The sequence below is a fragment of the Balaenoptera ricei genome, chromosome 5, assembly GCF_028023285.1.
Source record: "Balaenoptera ricei isolate mBalRic1 chromosome 5, mBalRic1.hap2, whole genome shotgun sequence".
Classification (NCBI taxonomy): Eukaryota; Metazoa; Chordata; class Mammalia; order Artiodactyla; family Balaenopteridae; genus Balaenoptera; species Balaenoptera ricei.
The window spans coordinates 140,993,058-141,009,537 of record NC_082643.1 but is presented as its reverse complement, the minus strand read 5'-3'; the positions used below and the strand labels follow the sequence as shown (position 1 = coordinate 141,009,537).

At 61.7% G+C, this 16,480-nt stretch overlaps 1 protein-coding gene across 9 annotated transcripts in view; it reads left to right on the top strand.

The window, feature by feature from the left end:
• Positions 1-6,505: 6,505 nt before the first annotated feature.
• The window catches only part of DOK7 (docking protein 7), a 34,509-nt gene continuing 24,534 nt past the window's right edge, over positions 6,506-16,480 (top strand). For 5 of the 9 annotated variants that reach the window (XM_059923673.1, XM_059923678.1, XM_059923682.1 and 2 more), the window contains exons 1-2: positions 6,506-6,675; positions 6,748-6,793. In XM_059923673.1, the coding sequence (XP_059779656.1) occupies positions 6,622-6,675; positions 6,748-6,793 (100 nt within the window). In that variant the 5' untranslated portion in view covers positions 6,506-6,621. Of the gene's footprint in view, positions 6,676-6,747; positions 6,794-7,310; positions 7,479-10,204; positions 10,387-16,480 lie in introns of those variants that run through there. The other 4 variants (XM_059923674.1, XM_059923676.1, XM_059923675.1 and 1 more) reach the window with 4 other exon arrangements.

Genomic DNA, 16,480 nt, shown 5'->3' with positions numbered 1-16,480 from the left:
TGGGGTCCTCCTCCCCACAGTCCCTACTCCCCTCTGCTGTCATCTCCACAGCCCCACCTGGACCGGGTCTCGCCACCTGTCCCGGTGACACGCCAGGGCTTCCTCCATGTCACCCCCGCATCTGGGAGCCTACCCCCAGTCTCTGTGTGGTCTGACTCCACCTGCCTCCAGCCCCTCTTCTGCCCCCCAACCGCACTCTGACCACTCCGGCCTCCTTGTGTCCGTGAAACTGACCAGGGCCCTTGCTGACGCTGCTGCCACTGCTGCCTAGAACATTCTCTCCCGTACCGCCCCTCCCCCTTCACTCAGCCTTTGGAGCCCTGAGAGGCCTGACCGGTCAGGTCCTTTCCCAGTCACTCTCTGTGGTCATGTGAGAGTGATTTGCCTGAATGGGGTCCCATGGCCACACCCAGCTGCAGAGGAGGCCGGAGGGCAGGGAACAGGATTGTCATGACAGGACCAGACAAATCACCAGGGACATGCACTGCCCCCAGCAAAGCCGGAGGAAGAGAGACGGGCACTGGGAGGACAACAGTGCGTGTGCCCATCGCCCCACATGCCGGGGGTGGGGCTAGAGCCCTTCAGTGGACCGGGACTTGCTGCTGAAGCCCCACCACGCTGACCGCAGCCAGGGCAGCAGAGGCTGGTGCTGGTGCCCCAGGAGCATGGAGGGTGGGGCAGCTCCCACTCGTGAATCTGGGACCACCGACTGCCTGTTCTCGGCCTCCAGGAAGCATGTTGCTTCAGTCCCACCGCACCTTTGCCTGACGTGAGCTCTCCCTGATCTCCTCCCCTGTGAGTGTTGAGTGTGGCTCTGTTAAAGAGGTGACGTGCATTTATAGATGGTCTAACGTCAAGCCAACCTTGCATTCCCGTAGTGAGCCGTGCTGAGTCAGGGTGGGAGCCAGCTACCTTCTGTCAGCTTCTCCAGATTTATTCCCCACCTTGCCCTGTGCCCCATAGGCTGATCTTGATGGGCTGTGTCAATGGGCTCCTGTGCCCTTTGGGGGAGCCCCAGCAGGAGGTCAGAGGAGAGAGGAGTGGGTGAGAGATTGGGGTGTTGATTTCCCTGGCTCCCTTTTCTGGGGTAACCTCAGTGTTATCGGTTGGATTGTGTCCTCCCCAAGTTCATATATTGGAGTCCTAACCCCTAGGAACTCAGAATGTGACCTGATGTGGAAAGAGGATCTTTAGAGAGGGGATCAGTAGCGTGGGGCCTGATCCAATATGACCGCGTTCCCCTAAGAAGGGGAAATTTGGACACAGAGACATGCATAGAAAGAAGATGATGTGAAGAGACACAGGGGGGAGATGGCCATCAACAAGGCAAGGACAGAGGCCTGGAGCAGGTTCTCACAACCATCAGAAGGACCCAGTCCTGCTGACCTCTTGATATTGGACTTCTGTCCTCCAGAATGGTGAGACAATTTCTGTTGGTTAAGCCCCCAGTCTGTGGTGCTTTGTGACGGTACCCCAGCAAAGGATACACCCAGATCCCTTAACTGAAGGCCATGATCCTCCCAAGATGTAAATGATGCCCCCTTCATGGTTCAGGGAACCCCCCACCTCAGGTCTAGAGGTGGTTCCACGGCTCTCTAACTGGCCCGGGGCTACACAGTCACGTACTGTGCCCCTTATGTACACAGGTGTGGTTCCTTCCAAGAGCACACCTTTGTGAATAATCCCACCTTGAATTGTCCTAATGTAGTGTCAGCTGCTGGGACCCTGGCTCACACACTCTGTCATACTTGTTATAAGCTTTTTTTGGATTTACTTAAATTTTGTTTAGGATTTTACATTTACGTTTCTGAGTGACATTGGCCTGTAATTTTCCTCTCGTGTGCTCTTGGAATGACTGTCTTATACTCTTTGAATGGCTATACTGATCTCATAGAATGAGTTCAAGAATGTCCCTTCTTTCATGATCCACTGGAGGGCTGCAGAAAGCTGGAATGATCTGTGTTTTGAAAGTTTGGTAGAATCTCCTATAAAATTCCCTGGGCCCAGTGTTTTCTTTACAGGATGTTATTTAACTACTGAGTCGTTTTTTAATACTCTGGGACTTGTTGAGAATGCTGTTTCTCCTTGAGCTGGTTTTAGGAAGTTACACTTTCGTGAGTGTTTCTGTCTCCATTTCCACATCTATTGCCATAAAGCTGTTCGTGCTGTTCGCTTGGCATTTCACCTCACACATCAGTAGTTACTCTCTGTCAGCACTTGGGTGGTGTTCCGCTGTCTACTGTCACTCCTGTTGAGAAATCTGCTTTAAGTCGAACTGTTGTTCTCTTGACATAACTCCGCCTCCCCCCAACCCCGCCGGGCAGCCTTCGTGCCTTTGTCTTTGCTGTGCTGCGGCCTCACCACAACACGTGCGTGTGGGGGCCTCTCCCCAACTCATCCTGCCTGCTGTGTGCGGACTCCTGCTCAGCTTGGACGTTTGCTGGTGCCCTTGGCCGTGGCGACTTGGCGGGGTCCAGGCTCCTTCTCTGCAGAGCTTCCAGACACTGTGTATCAGAATACTGCTTCGATGACACAGATGGCATCCAAACGCAGTGACGTACAAGCAGCCCCGTACTGAGCTCACGATGCTGGGGGAGTTGGTAGCGTGGCCTTGCTTGGCGGGGTGCTTCTCGCCGCCTGGGCCGGCTCCGCCACGTACCTGGGTCGCCAGTGGGTCTTAGGCGGTTCTGCCCCCCGGGGCTGACTGGCTCTTGGCTGGGGCCGTGGGGTGACCGGGCCACACGTCTTTTGTCATCCGGTAGGCTAGCCTGGGCCCGTTCACATGGTGGTGGCCGGGTTCCAAAGAAAGGGTGGACGTGAGCTGCTCAAAGCGAGCCGGATTCCGGGGTAGGGTCCACCTCTCAGTGGGAGGAGGTCACATTTCAAGGGGTGTGGGTGCAGGTGAGGGGCATTTGCAGGCATTTATTCAATCTTCCACACTCTCTGTACCAGTCTGCTCGGGCTGCCGTAACAGAAGGCCACAGACTGCAGGGCTCACACAACAGAAATTTCTCATGGTTCTGGAGGCTGAAGTTCAAGATCAAGATCCAGTAAGGTTGATTTCTGGGGAGACCTCTCCTCCAGGCTTGCAGACGGCCGCTGTCCTGCTGTGTCCTCACGCGGCCTTGCCCTGTGTGTGTGCTGAGAGAGAGCTCTGGTGTTTCTCCCTGTATTTTAAGGCCACAGTCCTATGGGATTAGGGGCCCACCCTTATGACCTCATTTAACCTTAATTACCTCCTTAAAGATCCTATCTCCAGGGACTTCCCTGGTGGCCCAGTGGTTAAGACTCTGCACTTCGATCCCTGGTCAGGCAACTAGATGCCGCATGTCACATCTAAAAGATCCCGCGTGCCACAACTAAGACCTGGTGCAGCCAAGTAAATAAATAAATATATATTTAAATATTTAAAAAAAAAAAGGTCCCATCTCCAAATACAGTCATATTGGGGGTTAGGGCTTCAACAGATGGATTAGCGGGGACACAGTTGGGTCCATAAGACTCCGTCTCGCCGTGCAGTGAATGAGGAGGGTGGCAGACGTGCAGGGCTGGGAGGTGGCAGTCATCACCTCTTCCCACTCTGCTGGCCAGAGCCCCTGTCATGTGGCCCCACCTAGCTGAGGGGAGCTGGGAATTGTAAAAGGAGTGACACAGGGTGTCGCTCGGGTGGACACAGGCATAGTGTTTGCCACGATCAGCTGGTGTGTGTTTTTCTCCAGCCTCACTGAGCACCTGGAGATACAAGACAAGGCGGCCTGTCCCTGGTCCCCACCATTCCCTTGTGTCTGTAAAACCCGTGATCATTTTGAAAGACCCTCACATACATCATCTCATTTAGGGGCTCATCGTAACAACGTCAGGCTGGAAGAGGAAACAGGCCAGAAAAGTCACGTGATGATTAAAGTTCATTTGGGTGGTGAGTGGCCGGCGCAGTGTCTGATGGCAGGTCCCTTGGCTGCAGAGCCACTGATGGGGTGACACTGCCCTGGGACCATGGAGTCTGGTGGTGGGGGCAGTGTCCTTGGCAGTGATGTCCAGCAGCAGCGCCCGTGGCCGTGTGGCCAGCCGGTGGTACAGCTCTGACCCATGGCCGGGGGCTCCTTGGAAGGCGGCTGTGGAGTCCGGCAGGGCAGTGGTGCGGGGCGGGAGTGGCATCTGGTCTCAGGAGCGTGGCTGTGCTCCCCTGGCGCCCTACCTCCTGCAGCTCCCGCTGGATCCCCACCTCCCCTGGGTTCTACCCAACGCCTGACATTCTTCCAGCAAATTCCTTCCTGCTTCAGTGGCCAGAGTCAGCTTCTGCCACTTGCAACCAGCAACTCTGGCTGCAACAGCTGGGGAAACTGTCTTAGTCCGCTCGGGCTGCTATAACAAAAACACTGTAGACTGCGAGGCTAAAACAACAGATTCATTTCTCACAGGTCTGGAGGCCGGAAGTCAGAGATCAGGATGCCAGCCCGGCTGGGGTTGGGTGAGATGAGAGCCCTCTTCCAGGCGTGCAGATGTCTGCTTTCTGGCTGTGTCCTCCGTGGTGGGTGAGGAGAAGGAACTTGTCCCTCGTGCCTCTTCTTATAAGGACAGTGATCCAGTCCTGGGGACCCCGCCCTCGTGACCTCATCGCCTCCCACAGGCCTCACCTCTTCTTACCATCCCCTTGGGGGTTGGGCTTCAACATGAATTTGGGGGGTGGGGACACAAACATTCGGTCCACAGCAGGAACTTAGGAGAGAGAGGCCAGGAGCCCACCCAGGGTCTGGGAGTGGGAGCCAGGCAGGAAGATCATCCCACCTCTAAGTAGCCGCCGGGGGCGGGGGGAGCCGTCTGTCCCCACGGCGGCCCGCATTCTCTCGGGCCAGTGTGGGAGCACGTGCAGCTGCCAGGCATGGCAGGAGCCTGGGTCGGGTCCAGCGCTCGGGAATGCAGCAGGGCACTGACCCTCCCTGCGGGGATGACCAAGTGCCAGGCGCCTGGGGCGGCGGATGTGTTGGTGGCCACAGCCCCCAGCGCCACCCGGCTCCACGCCGGCTGTCCTGGGCCAGTCCCTGGGGGCCTGAGATGTGTGGGGAGCATGAATGGGGCTCTGTAGTCGGGCAACTGCTCTGCAGAAGGCGGCTGGTGGCGGCACAGGTGCCGCCGGAGGTGGTGCTGGAGGAGGGGACACAGGAGACACAGAGCTGCTTCCTGGGCCTGGTGTGCCGCTGCTCTGCATTACGCCCTGGCAAGACATCCCCAGGGCATCGGAATCAAGCTGGTGCCCACCAGGGACCTGCCTTCTCAGCTCCCCAAGGACAGTGAGGAGGGGGAGTGGGTGCCCAGAGAGCAAGGACCTGGCCCTCTCTGTGCCCAGCACGGTGGCTGCTGAGCTGGGACTCCAGCCCAGGGCTCTGCCTGCCCCCGCGGATCCTGTGCCCTGCTTGGGGCTCAGCCAACGAGGGTCAGTCCCGGAGGCGCCCGCAGCTCTGAGCCTTAGTTCCTCCTCCGTGAGAGGCAAGACCTGGATGGGATAAAGATGCACACACTTGTTCCCGCCCATGCGGATTTCAGGGCAACAGGACACCACTGAGCCCTCCCCTCTCCTCCCGGCGGACATCAGCTCCTTAGGGTGGGACCTCGAGTAGGGTACATTGATTGCTTCTCCTTGCTTTTCTAGGGTGCTGCCGCATCTCTGCCACTGGCCCCTTACCTTGTTGGTTGCTCCTGAAGGCATGAATGTCAGAGGTCGTCTTAGAGACAGGGGCTGAAGTCTGAGATGTAGACCTGCCAGGTCCCCCAAGCACTTGGGTTCCCAAAGAACCCAGGCAGCTAGACTGGAGCTACAGGGTGGAGGAGGGGAAATCCAGAAGGTCAGAGCTCCCCCGCTGCAAAGGGGACTCTCAGGGGGCCTTTATAGAGCAGCAGAGAACCTCTGTGCCATCCTTGCCTGGAGGGATAGCTCTCAGCCCCGGGGGGAAGGGGGAACCAGACAGGGAGACCGCGGCATTGTGGTCCCACTCACTACTGGGCAGCAACCTGCGCTGGGATTCCTGCTGCCAGGGGACGTGAATGGACCCCTCTCCATCACCCTGCCTGGGGAGTGGGGGTGATCTGGGGGAAGCAGAGAGGGGGCTGGAGGGCTGGGGGCGGGGCAATGTCTCGGCCAGGGTCGACCCACGGTCATTCTGTGGTCAGTGGTGTCTGGTGACAGCTCGGGGTGGTGGGAGGGACAGGTGCCAGAGGGCGAAGCCAGCTCGGTTGAGGCGCACTTTAAAATTGGGCCAAGCGCTTGGACGCGCGGACGCCCCCTTCCCGTCGGGCGTTCCCTTTGCTTTTGGAGGGGAGTGCGCTCCCCACCCCCCCACCCCCCGGCGTGAGCAGTGCCGGAGCGCCAGCGGCCGAGCCCCGCAGTGTGCCTGGCTCCGGAGGGCGCTCAGGTGGCCTCAGGTGCCGCGGGGCGCATCGCCGGGGCGGGGCGCGGGCAGGGCAGGGCCGGCTGGGCGCGCACCTCGGCCCCGCCCGCGCGCCGCCCCGCCCGCCCCGCCGGCCGGCGCAGGGCCCTCCCGGAGCTATTTTGAAAGTGACCCTGGGCTGGGCGGCCGCGGGGCGGCGGGGAGAGGCGCGGCGGGCGCGCGGGAACCATGACAGAAGATGACCGAGGCGGCGCTGGTGGAGGGCCAGGTCAAGCTGCGGGACGGCAAGAAGGTCGGGGCGCGCGGCGGGCGCGGGGCGGGCGCGGGGCGCGGGCGGCCGCTCACGCTCCCTCTGTCCCCGCAGTGGAGGAGTAGGTGGCTGGTGCTGCGCAAGCCGTCGCCGGTGGCAGGTGAGCGGGCGCGGGGCGCGGGGCGCGGGGCGGGCGGCGGCGGCCTCCTGCGCCCGGCCGGCCCGGAGCGCGGCCAGCTCGCCCGAAATAGCCGGCGGCGCCGGGGCCGAGGGCTGTAACCGGAGAGCGCTCCGGCCTCGCCCCGGCCTGCGCCTGCCGCGGACGCCGGGACGCGGGACCCTCCCGCGACCGCACCGGGCCCGGGAGCCGTCACCTCAGACTCCAGGCCCGGGGCGGCGACCCCCTTGGCAGAAGGGCGGATTGAGGCTCGGAGGGGCCTGCGGGAGCCGGTGGAGGCCCGAGGGGCGAAAGGGCAGGAGCCTGTCCTGGCCCCCTCCCCCATCACGCAGCAGGGAGCATCCCGGCAAGTTCTGCCCCAGTTGGGGATTGAGTCGTGTCTTTGAATCCAAATGCGGATGGGTGTTCCCGGCAGCGCTGACCCCAGGCGGCCCTTCCACCCTCCCCAGGTGGAGCCGAGGCTGGGCCGCCAGGTGGGAACGGAGAAGAGTGAAATCTACCTTGTGTGTGGGATCCGTCCCGGGAGGAGAGGACGGCCCCCTCCCAGCCCCCTGGGCAGAGCCGGCACCCCAGCCGGGAGGAGCCAGCTGGAGCCCCGGAGCCGGGCATCTCCAGCTCAGCGGCCGGAGGCTCCGAGCTGTGCAGCTGCAGCTGTTTCCGGAGACAGGTGCCTTGGAGCCGGCCCAGGCCCCCGGGGGTCTGTGTGGGCTGCTGGGGGTGTGAGCGCACGCTGCCTCACACGTGCGGGCTTTCCGAGAGTCTTCCGGGACGCCTGGGGTGTCTGCCATTTCCCAGGCAGGGTGTGGAGGGCGCCCTCCCTGCGCCCCTCCCGGGTCCCCTCCTCCATCCCTTGCGCCGAGCCGGCTCTGAGAGCCTCGTGGTTGCGATAGAAGGGTCTGCTTTTGGCCGCGGACACACTCACCTCCTGCCTGGGCCTCAGCTTCCCCTCCAAGGGGGCCTGGGCTGCGTGCACCCTTCGTTCAGCCGATCAGTCTTTCATGCCCAGCCCCTGCGTCTGGAGCTGTGGGGCCCTAGTCCTGGGGAGCTCAGGGACGCCTGGTAGGGGTGGGGGAGGGTCGGAGCTGGGGAGACGGGGGCCCCAGCCGGCAGGGAATGGAGGCACCGGCCAGCTGAGGGTGGCAGAGCCGGGGGCGAAGGCCGTGCTGCCCCAAGAGGCTATGGCCCGAGGCAGGGGGCTGGCTGTTGGTTGGGGGTTGCTTGCCGGGACGGTGGTGAGCCAGGGCCCGTGCGGGCCTCTGGGACAGGTGGCCCACCCGAAGAGCAGTCCCGGGGTGGGCCTTGTCCCTCTTGGTAGGGGGGGCAGTGATTTGCAGCCCCTGGTGGTGGATTTTATGCCAGTATCCGAGCGCGCTGGTTGAGAGGTGAGCTCTGGCCGGCCCTGGAGGACACCTGTGGAGGGGGCCCTCGTGCACTGCAGGGGAGTTTGCAGTGGGTCCTCAACACCGTAGACTCTGAGTCTGTAAGCGGGCTTGTGGTCATCGGGCCTTTCCTGGGTCTTACCACGTGCAGCCCAGCGGTAGAGAGCCGGGGGCGTCGGGGAAGAGCCTCCTCTGCAGGGGCGCCAGGGCTGGACCGGAGGGGAAGTCGCGGAGAAGAGGGGGAAGGCGCTCGGGCAGGACGCGGCCGGGGACTGCGGGCGGGGAGGGGATTAGGGGTGGTGGAAGGTACACGCGGCCCCTCTGGGCTGCCGTCCACTCCGAGACCTGCATCTCACGTCCTGGTCCCCAGGGCCTCAGAACCCCCGCTGTCACTGCCGTTATCTTAGCAGCGCCCCCTTTATCCTCACACTGCACGAGGGCCGCGGTCATCATCTTACGGGTGCTTGGCCTGAGGCGGAGCTGCCAAGCTGACCCCGCCGGGCCACTGTCCCGCTCTCGCCAGCCCTCCCTCTCCCTCCTGGCCGGTGCCAGTGGCTGTGGTTCCCCGACGGGTCAGAGGCTCCGGACCCTCCTCGCTCTCCCCTCCCTGGCCCTTAGCTGATGAGCTGGCCCCTCTCTAGTGTGTTGGGGGGCCTGGCTGGGAGGGATGCAGCCGCCTGGCCCCCCTTATCCTGAAGACCAGCTCCCTCGGGTGGCCTTGGGTGTTGGGGGCAGGTCCTTGTACTTGGGGTCCCCACAGCTAAGACTCCCCAGATCCTGGCTGCAGCCAAGGGGGAGCCTGGGAAGGAGAGAGGAGGGGCCGCCCTGCCTTCTTGTCATGAAAACCCAGGACTCTTGTTTTTGAAAAGTATTTCCTTCGCAGGAGGGCGCACAAGGAGAGGTTAGGAGGGAATCAGGGGCTGCAGGCGGGTGGGGGGGTAGGAGGGCCCCTCTCCGCTTTGTGTCTTTTCTCCTGTTTTCGCTTTTCTTAACTAGGACCACTTATTCTTCTTTCAATAAAGTTTAGTTAGTGGAAGGAAGGAAAAGCTCTGATTTTTTAAAAATCTTTATTGGAATATAATTGCTTCACAATGCTGTGTTAGTTTCTGCTGTATAACAAAGTGAATCAGCTATACCTATACATGTATCCCCATATCCCCTCCCTCTTGCGTTTCCCTCCCTCCCACCCTCCCTATCCCACCCCTCTAGCTGGTCACAAAGCACCGAGCTGGTCTCCCTGTGCTATGGGGCTGCGTCCCACTAGCCATCCATTTCACATTCGGTAGTGTATATATGTCCCTGCCACTCTCACTTCGCCCCAGCTTCCCCCTCCCCCCGCCCCCGTGTCCTCACTTAAAGAGATGAAAGGGAAAACCTCTTATTGAAAGAAGTAACAATCTTTATAAAAGGCAGTCATGCTTAAGTGGGATTGTGCTCCTTGGGGTCTCGACCTCTTTCCTGGCCAGAGAATTCATGCCTGGATCCTTTCCCTTGAGAGGAGGATGGTCTGGGCCCACCCCTGGTGACCCTGGGCAGCCCCTCTCTTCCTCCCGGGTTGAGGCTTAGGATGGTGGGAGGGGTGTCTCTCGCGCGGCTGCCCCGTGGAGGGGGCGGCCCACCCACGGGTGAGGCACCCAGAGGGGTCCTGAGCAGCCAGGGCGGCTCCCCGGCCCTCCGCTCCGAGGGCCCTGCTTCACCAATTCCTGTGCAAGCTGCTGGGGCTTTATTCAGCCCAGGAAAGCCACCGGGAGGGACCCTGACTCCTGGAGCTGGCAGGGCCTTTGGGGGGTCATTATAGGCACAGGGGCTGAGACTTGCTGACCCAAGGGGTCTGGCCCACAAATGATTGGGTGCTGCCTCCTGCCCCCAGCGCCTTGGCCGGCTGGGAGGTCAGCACCTGCTCCTGCCACTGAAGGTGAGGTATTAGTTCAGTACCCCCTTCCTAACCCTGCCCTCAGTCCAGGTGCTGAGTTCCTGGAGGGCAGGGTCCCTGACTCAGCGTCACCCCTCACAGGCAGCCTGGCAGGGGCTGGGACCTGCCCGGTGAGGTGCTGTGAGCTCAGCCACTCTCGGCAACATCTGGGCCCTGCAAACTTGCCCAGGAACCGGGGCCTCGGGACACCTGCCCCTGAAGCCGCCTGAGCTGTTCCCCTGTGCCCGTGCCTCTCCTGTGCAGTGGCAGCTCTGCTAACTAAGGTGGGCGCATTCCGAGAGGTTGGGGGTCCCAGGTGGTGATGGTGGGGAGGGTCCCTTCTCCGGTCCCACCTTCTGGCCTCGGATCGGCCGTGTCCCCCGGGAATGGGCGTGACTTCTCAGTCCTGGGCTGGGCAGGCACTCAAGGACAGGGTGTGGGTGGTGGCCAGCCATCCCGTCCCCATGGAGACCTCGACAAGGGGGCCAGGGCTTCCTGCAGCCCCTGGTTCCGGACCGGGAATCGGAGCACCTGGGCTCAGGTCTCGCCTCTGCTCGGACCAACTGTGTGACCCGGACGCGTCCTAGCTGGTCCCTGCGGAGGGTGGACGGGTGGTGGGCGTGCACTGGGCCCGGGGCACCGTCCGCTCCCGCGGCTGCCGGCGAGGTCGGGGTAGCCTGCCTGTGGCAGCCCGTGAAGCCCCCTTGCGCCCTGCATACACAGTGAACGCGCTTCCCCCCAAATTGGATCAGGAACAGGCCTGGACCTGTGGGTCAGAGGGGGTCCCTCTGGGCTTCAGCCTGAGGCACCGGCTGGCGGGCCCTGGTCAGCAGCCCCCATCCCCAGTGCTCGGCTGCCCCCAGGCCGCTGCCCAGCTGCTCTGCTGAAGGCACTGCCCAAGGTCACTGTGACCTCCGAGGGCTAAATCCAACAGCCGCTCCTCCGGCTGTGTCCCGTGGGTGGGTGTCAACCTCCGTCTCCTCTCCCGGCTCCCCCTGCCCCCCACAAGGCCCGGAGGTTTGCCTCTTCCCGGCCACCCGCCCTCCCCAGGCTCTCGGCCCCGGGCTGTAAACGCCTCTGAGTGCCCATGACTGACTCCATGGTTATTTTTACATCTTCAGACGCGTGTGTCCAGCTGCCTGCGTGCACGCCGCCTGGCGTCTGATGGGCCTCTCAGGCTCACGTGTCCGGGACAGAACCCCAACCCTGCCCCCTGCCCCCGGCCCTGCACCCCCGCCCAGGTGCCCCCCTCCCCAATCCAGCATCGCCCTCCTCTTCCTTTCCCTCACCCCGTCATCCACCCACCAAGAGGTCCCACGAATTAGCGCGGCCTCCGCAGAGGGAAGGCCCCTCCCGCTGTCACCATGGTTACTGCAGAGCCTAGCCTTGGGCCCCCTTTCCTCTGCTCGGCCTAGGCCAGCAGCTCCTCTGGCCTGGACAGCTGCAGGGGCCTGGAGCTTTGCTGTCACCCTGTGTCCCTTCGCCACACGCAGCGAGTCTGGGCCCTCTTTGCTCACAGCTCTCAGGGCCCCTGGTGTGCTGGGATGCGGCCTTGGCCCGGCTCAGCAGGCCCACCTGGCTGGAGCCCGCCTACACCTCGGACCACTCTTCCCTTCCCCTTGTGCCAGCCCTGCCCATTGGGTCCCTGCCTCTGGGCTTCTGCACTGGCTGTTCCCTCTAGCACAATGCTGTTCCCTGAGGTGCTGCCGGGCTGGCGCCTTATATCCCTTGTGAGTCCGTTGTCCCTTTGGGAGAGTCTCTGACCCCCGTGCTCAGGCCCCATGACAGCCGCTGTCATCAAGTGTCGTCCACCCCCAAATGCCATCCACCCCTGCCATCAAATGCGGTCCCCTGGACAGCTCTTCCTCAGAGTTTTCTTCTTTATCGATCTTTTTCAGCGTTTGACTGTCTCCCCTCTTGGGTTTCAGCTCCGCAGAAGCCGGGCTGTGTCCCCTGGGTCCCTGGGCTGCTCGTGAGCAGAATGAACTGGGCTGAGGGCTATGGGGGAGGCCGCCCCGCGGAGGGACGGGAAAGGAGGTGGGGTGGGCTCCGAGGGGCCCCACTGGGGGTCTTTCAGTGGCCCTTTTGGTGAGCAGGGCCCACTATGTGCGGAAGAGGGCAGGGGTGGGCTGACCCCAGAGGCGGGTGCGCTCCCCTGGGTTTCATGGTGGTGGGGAATGTCCCAGGGCCCAGGCCGAGGTCCCTGCTCAGCCCGCTCTGTGCTTGCTGGCGTGTGGCATTCACCGAGGGCCTCTGTGTGCCAGGCGGGGGCTGTGCTGGTGCCTTGACTCCGCAGGGTGAGTGGCGTCCGTTTCTCAGATGGAAAATAGAGGCTCTAAGAGCTGAGGGACGGGTTCCCAAACGCAGATGTGGGACGTGAACCGGGTCAGCTGGTGCCCACTGTGGCGCCCGTGCACAGTGGTGGAGTGTGTGTGTGTAAGCGTGCAGGTGTGCGTGTCTAAGCACACGTGTGTGAGCACGCACGCACGCGTGATCAAGTGTGTGGCAGTTTGTGCTCGTGCACAGGAGTGTGTGTTTGTGCGTGTGCCTCTGCGTGCACCCCCTTGCTTTAATCTTTGGCGCTTTTGTCATCGCCCCATCCGTGCCTCCTTTCACTACGATGACCGCAGTCCCCTCCACCCCTGGCCGAGAGCTGCCCCGGCAGCGAGATGCCCAGGCCCTGCGGCGGCTTCATCTCCTGCCCCTGGAGTCCGGGCGCCCAGGGCCAGGTTGCAGCCTGGCTGTGGCCCTGCAGCTCCGCACTTCAGCTGGATGGGTGCTGCCGTGAGCGGGGTCCTCAGGCCCTCGCGGCCCGGCGTGGAGAGAAAGCGGCCACGTGAGTGGGTGGCCCGGGGCGCGGGGTGGGAAGGCGAGGGACGCTCCCTCGCCGAGTGACCAGCCTCGCTGGGCTTCTTGCGAGGGGCGCAGCCCTGGGTGCTCCCAGCTCCGCAGGAAGGGCTGGTGGTGTCCCTGCTCCCTGGGGGCACTGGCGCTGTCTCTCCCGGGCACGACCTGCTTTGTCTGAGGCCCAGACCCGAGAATTTCTGTTTCTCCGGTGCCTGGTACTGAACAGCTTTCCACTAAACAGCACTCCTCACAGAATAGGTTTTAAAAATAGGATCAATTCATGGCCCGAAGTGATGGGGAGGGAGAGGGGGTGGAGCAGCTGCCCATCAAAGGGCCCCAGCCACGCCCCTCCCAGGAGCGGTGTTGCGCCTCAGCTAAAGGAGCCCACTGCGGGGGGCTGGAGGGTGCCGGGTGAGGGGGTGGACGGCAGCTGCTCCAGCCGTAACCCGGGCTGTGGCTCTGGGCCTCCACCGGGCAGAAGGTGGGAGATCGTCCCACAGCCGTGTCCCTCACCCTGTTCTGTTCATATGTAAAGTGGAATCAGTGACGCCGAGGGTGTGTTAGCTTCCTGGGGCTGCAGTAGTGAATTGCCGCAAACTGGGGGGCTTAAAACAACGGAAGTGTGCCCTCTCACAGTCCTGGGGGCTGGAGGTCCAAAATCCAGCAGCGTTCTCCTGCTGAAGGCGCGGGGGACCATCCTTCCCGCCTCCTCCGGCTCCGCGCCGCTCCAGGCCTCCTGGGCTTGTGGGCACATCACTCTGTGACTTGTCTTCTCGTGGCCTCTCTTCTGTGCATCTGTGTTTCCTTTTTTGTCTCTTATAAAGACACTCGTCTTTGTTTTTTTTTTATAAATTTATTTATTTATTTTTGGCTGTGTCAGGTCTTCATTGCTGCGCGCGGGCTTTTCTCTAGTTGTGGCGAGCGGGGGCTACTCTTCGTGGCGGTGCGCGGGCTTCTCATTGCGGTGGCGTCTCTTGTTGCGGAGCACGGGCTCTAGGCGCGCGGGCTTCAGTAGTTGTGGCACGTGGGCTCAGTAGTTGTGGGTCGTGGGCTTAGTTCCTCCGCGGCATGTGGGATCCTCCCGAACCAGGGCTCAAACCCATGTCCCGTGCATTGGCAGGCGGATTCTCAACCACTGCGCCACCAGGAAAGTCCCAAGACACTCGTCTTTAGATTTAGGGCCACGTGGATAATCCTGGGTGACTCATTTTGAGATCCTTACCTTGTTCACATCTGCAAAGACCCTTTCTCCAAATAAGGTCATGTTTGCAGATTTGGGGGGGCCAGGACATGGACATGTCTTTTGGGGGGCCCCCATTCACCCCACTGCAGATGGGCGAGGGTATGCATTGATTCTCAGATCTCTGTAAGGAGTAGGATGTGAGCTGCATTTCAGATAGAGCCAGTATCCAGAAAGATTAGACCGGCCCAGGGAAAAGGGTCTCGGGGACACATGTTGGCTCTTGCATGTAGGTCCCCAAACCAGCCTTGCAAGTGCAGGCGTCCAGGGTGGCAAGACCTGCTTGGCAACAGGAGGCATCTGAGGAACGTGAGAAGCTATGGGGCGACACAGGGGCTCGTAGCAAACTAGACTCTAGACCACGAGTCGGCAAACCAGGGCCCTGAGCCGAAGCCGGCCCGCTGCTTGTTTCTGTTATAAAGTTTTATTGGAACACAGCCATTCACTTACGTGTGGTCTGTGGCTACTTTCGCAGTTCAGTAGTTGTGACAGAGGCTGCATGGTCCACGTAGCCAAAAACAGTTACTGTCTGACTCTTCACAGAAAGGGTTATGGACCTTGCTCTTGGCTATATCACTGGGAGCGTAACTCCTAGAGCAAAGGGGTGACAGTCTGGCCCTGCCTTGCTGTTAAGGCCACAACTAAAGCGAGTGGTCTTTCCTGTGACAGAGGCCCTCACCCTCATCTGTGCCAGGTGATGGGGCTGTCACTTCTCCAGCAGAAGAGGGCCTGCCTTCAAGAGCTCACCTTCCAGGGTGGGGAGTGGGGAGACAGGAAATAGACAGGGGGCAGACAGCTACCTAGAAAAGCCACCGAGAGATGCCGGCCTTCGCTGGGGAGAGGAGTGGCAGGAGGCGGTCGGCGTGTCTGGGGGTGTGGCAGCCCGTGTGGCTGGCAGGGCTGTCCTCACGCCCGTGGTCCCTTCCCTAGCTGCCTCAGTGGCTTCCCTTTGTCCACACACATTTTTACTGGGGGTCCTTCTGTGCTCATCGCCTCCCCAGGCTTTTACCTCTTGGGCCTCTGGTGACACATCAGGGAACGCTTCCATAACAACACATGCCCTTCATGCCACGTGTGTGACTAATTTCTCTCCGGGCTGGGCCACGAGTTTCCTAAGGGAGCCATGCTCGGGAGAGAACACGCTGGAACCCTTGGGTGGGCAGATGGGTTTTTGTGGGTTCTGGGGTTTTGTTTGTTTCCCTCAAAATGAGAACATCTTTGCTTTTTTCTGACATAAGCATTTCAAACACTACAAACAGGGTCTCAGATAGGAAGTGAAGCTCCCCCATCACAATCCCCGGATTTTGTAAATACAGGCGTGTCGGAGCCCAGTCACCCAGGCTGGTCTGTGTACTGCCTGGGGCTGCTTTCACGCCCGGCGGCAGAGGTGGGTGGCCGGGACAGACTGTCCGCCCTCTGCCTTCATAAGGAAGGGGCTGTGACTGTGGTTTGATGGCAAACAGGCAGGAGGCACCACCCTTGTTCTCCGTCTGGTGGCAAAGATGAGTCTTGAGTCAAGCTCGTTGGGATCTGGTTGTCACTTGGGTCTGTGGGGCTGCTTTTCCAGGCTTCGGGGGTTGGGCGGGGGGAAGCAGTTCATCGCTCCATCCCACGACGTCCTCCTGCGCCCGCCCCTCTGTCCCCTCCTGCCCCGGTGAGGGGGCTTGATCGTCGAGAGCTCCGGTGCGGGGCTCAGGGCTGTCTGACACTTCAGTGTTTAGGTGTTTACATTAGGCCCCGGACTCCTCACCCTCATCAGAGACCGGGCGGCGGCTGGGGTGGACGTGCTTAGGAGGGACGCTTGTCCTCTGATCTCGGGCGGTTCGCCAGGGCCACACAGGCGGCCAGGAGCGGCGGGGATACCAGCGCAGCGATTAGGGTGTTGAGGGAAATGGGAACTTGAGACAGACTCAGGCACGTCGCCTGCAGGGTCTCGGGGGTGGCTCGTGTTGGGTCTGGCAGAGGGACCCCAGCGCTGGAGTCCGGGTCACACCCTGGAAACGGAGAAATCCAGGAGGTGAAGTGGGTCTGGGTGCGGCAGGAAGCCACCCTTGCAGGGCCGAGGCGGGAGGCCTGAGTCCCCGGGCAGGCTCTGTGCTGTCCTGCCAGCAGCCTGAGTGTGGCCCCTGTGGCCCCAGGGTCTGGGGCAGGGTGGAGGCCCTGGCTGGGGGCCAGGGTCAGGTGGGCGGGCCAGCCAGGGAGTGTTCTGAGCCCACTTCCGCTGTGTGGCCCGGGGCCCGCGGGTGGGGTCACCCTCTTGCACACGAGGAGGTGGAGGTGCAGGGTGGCCG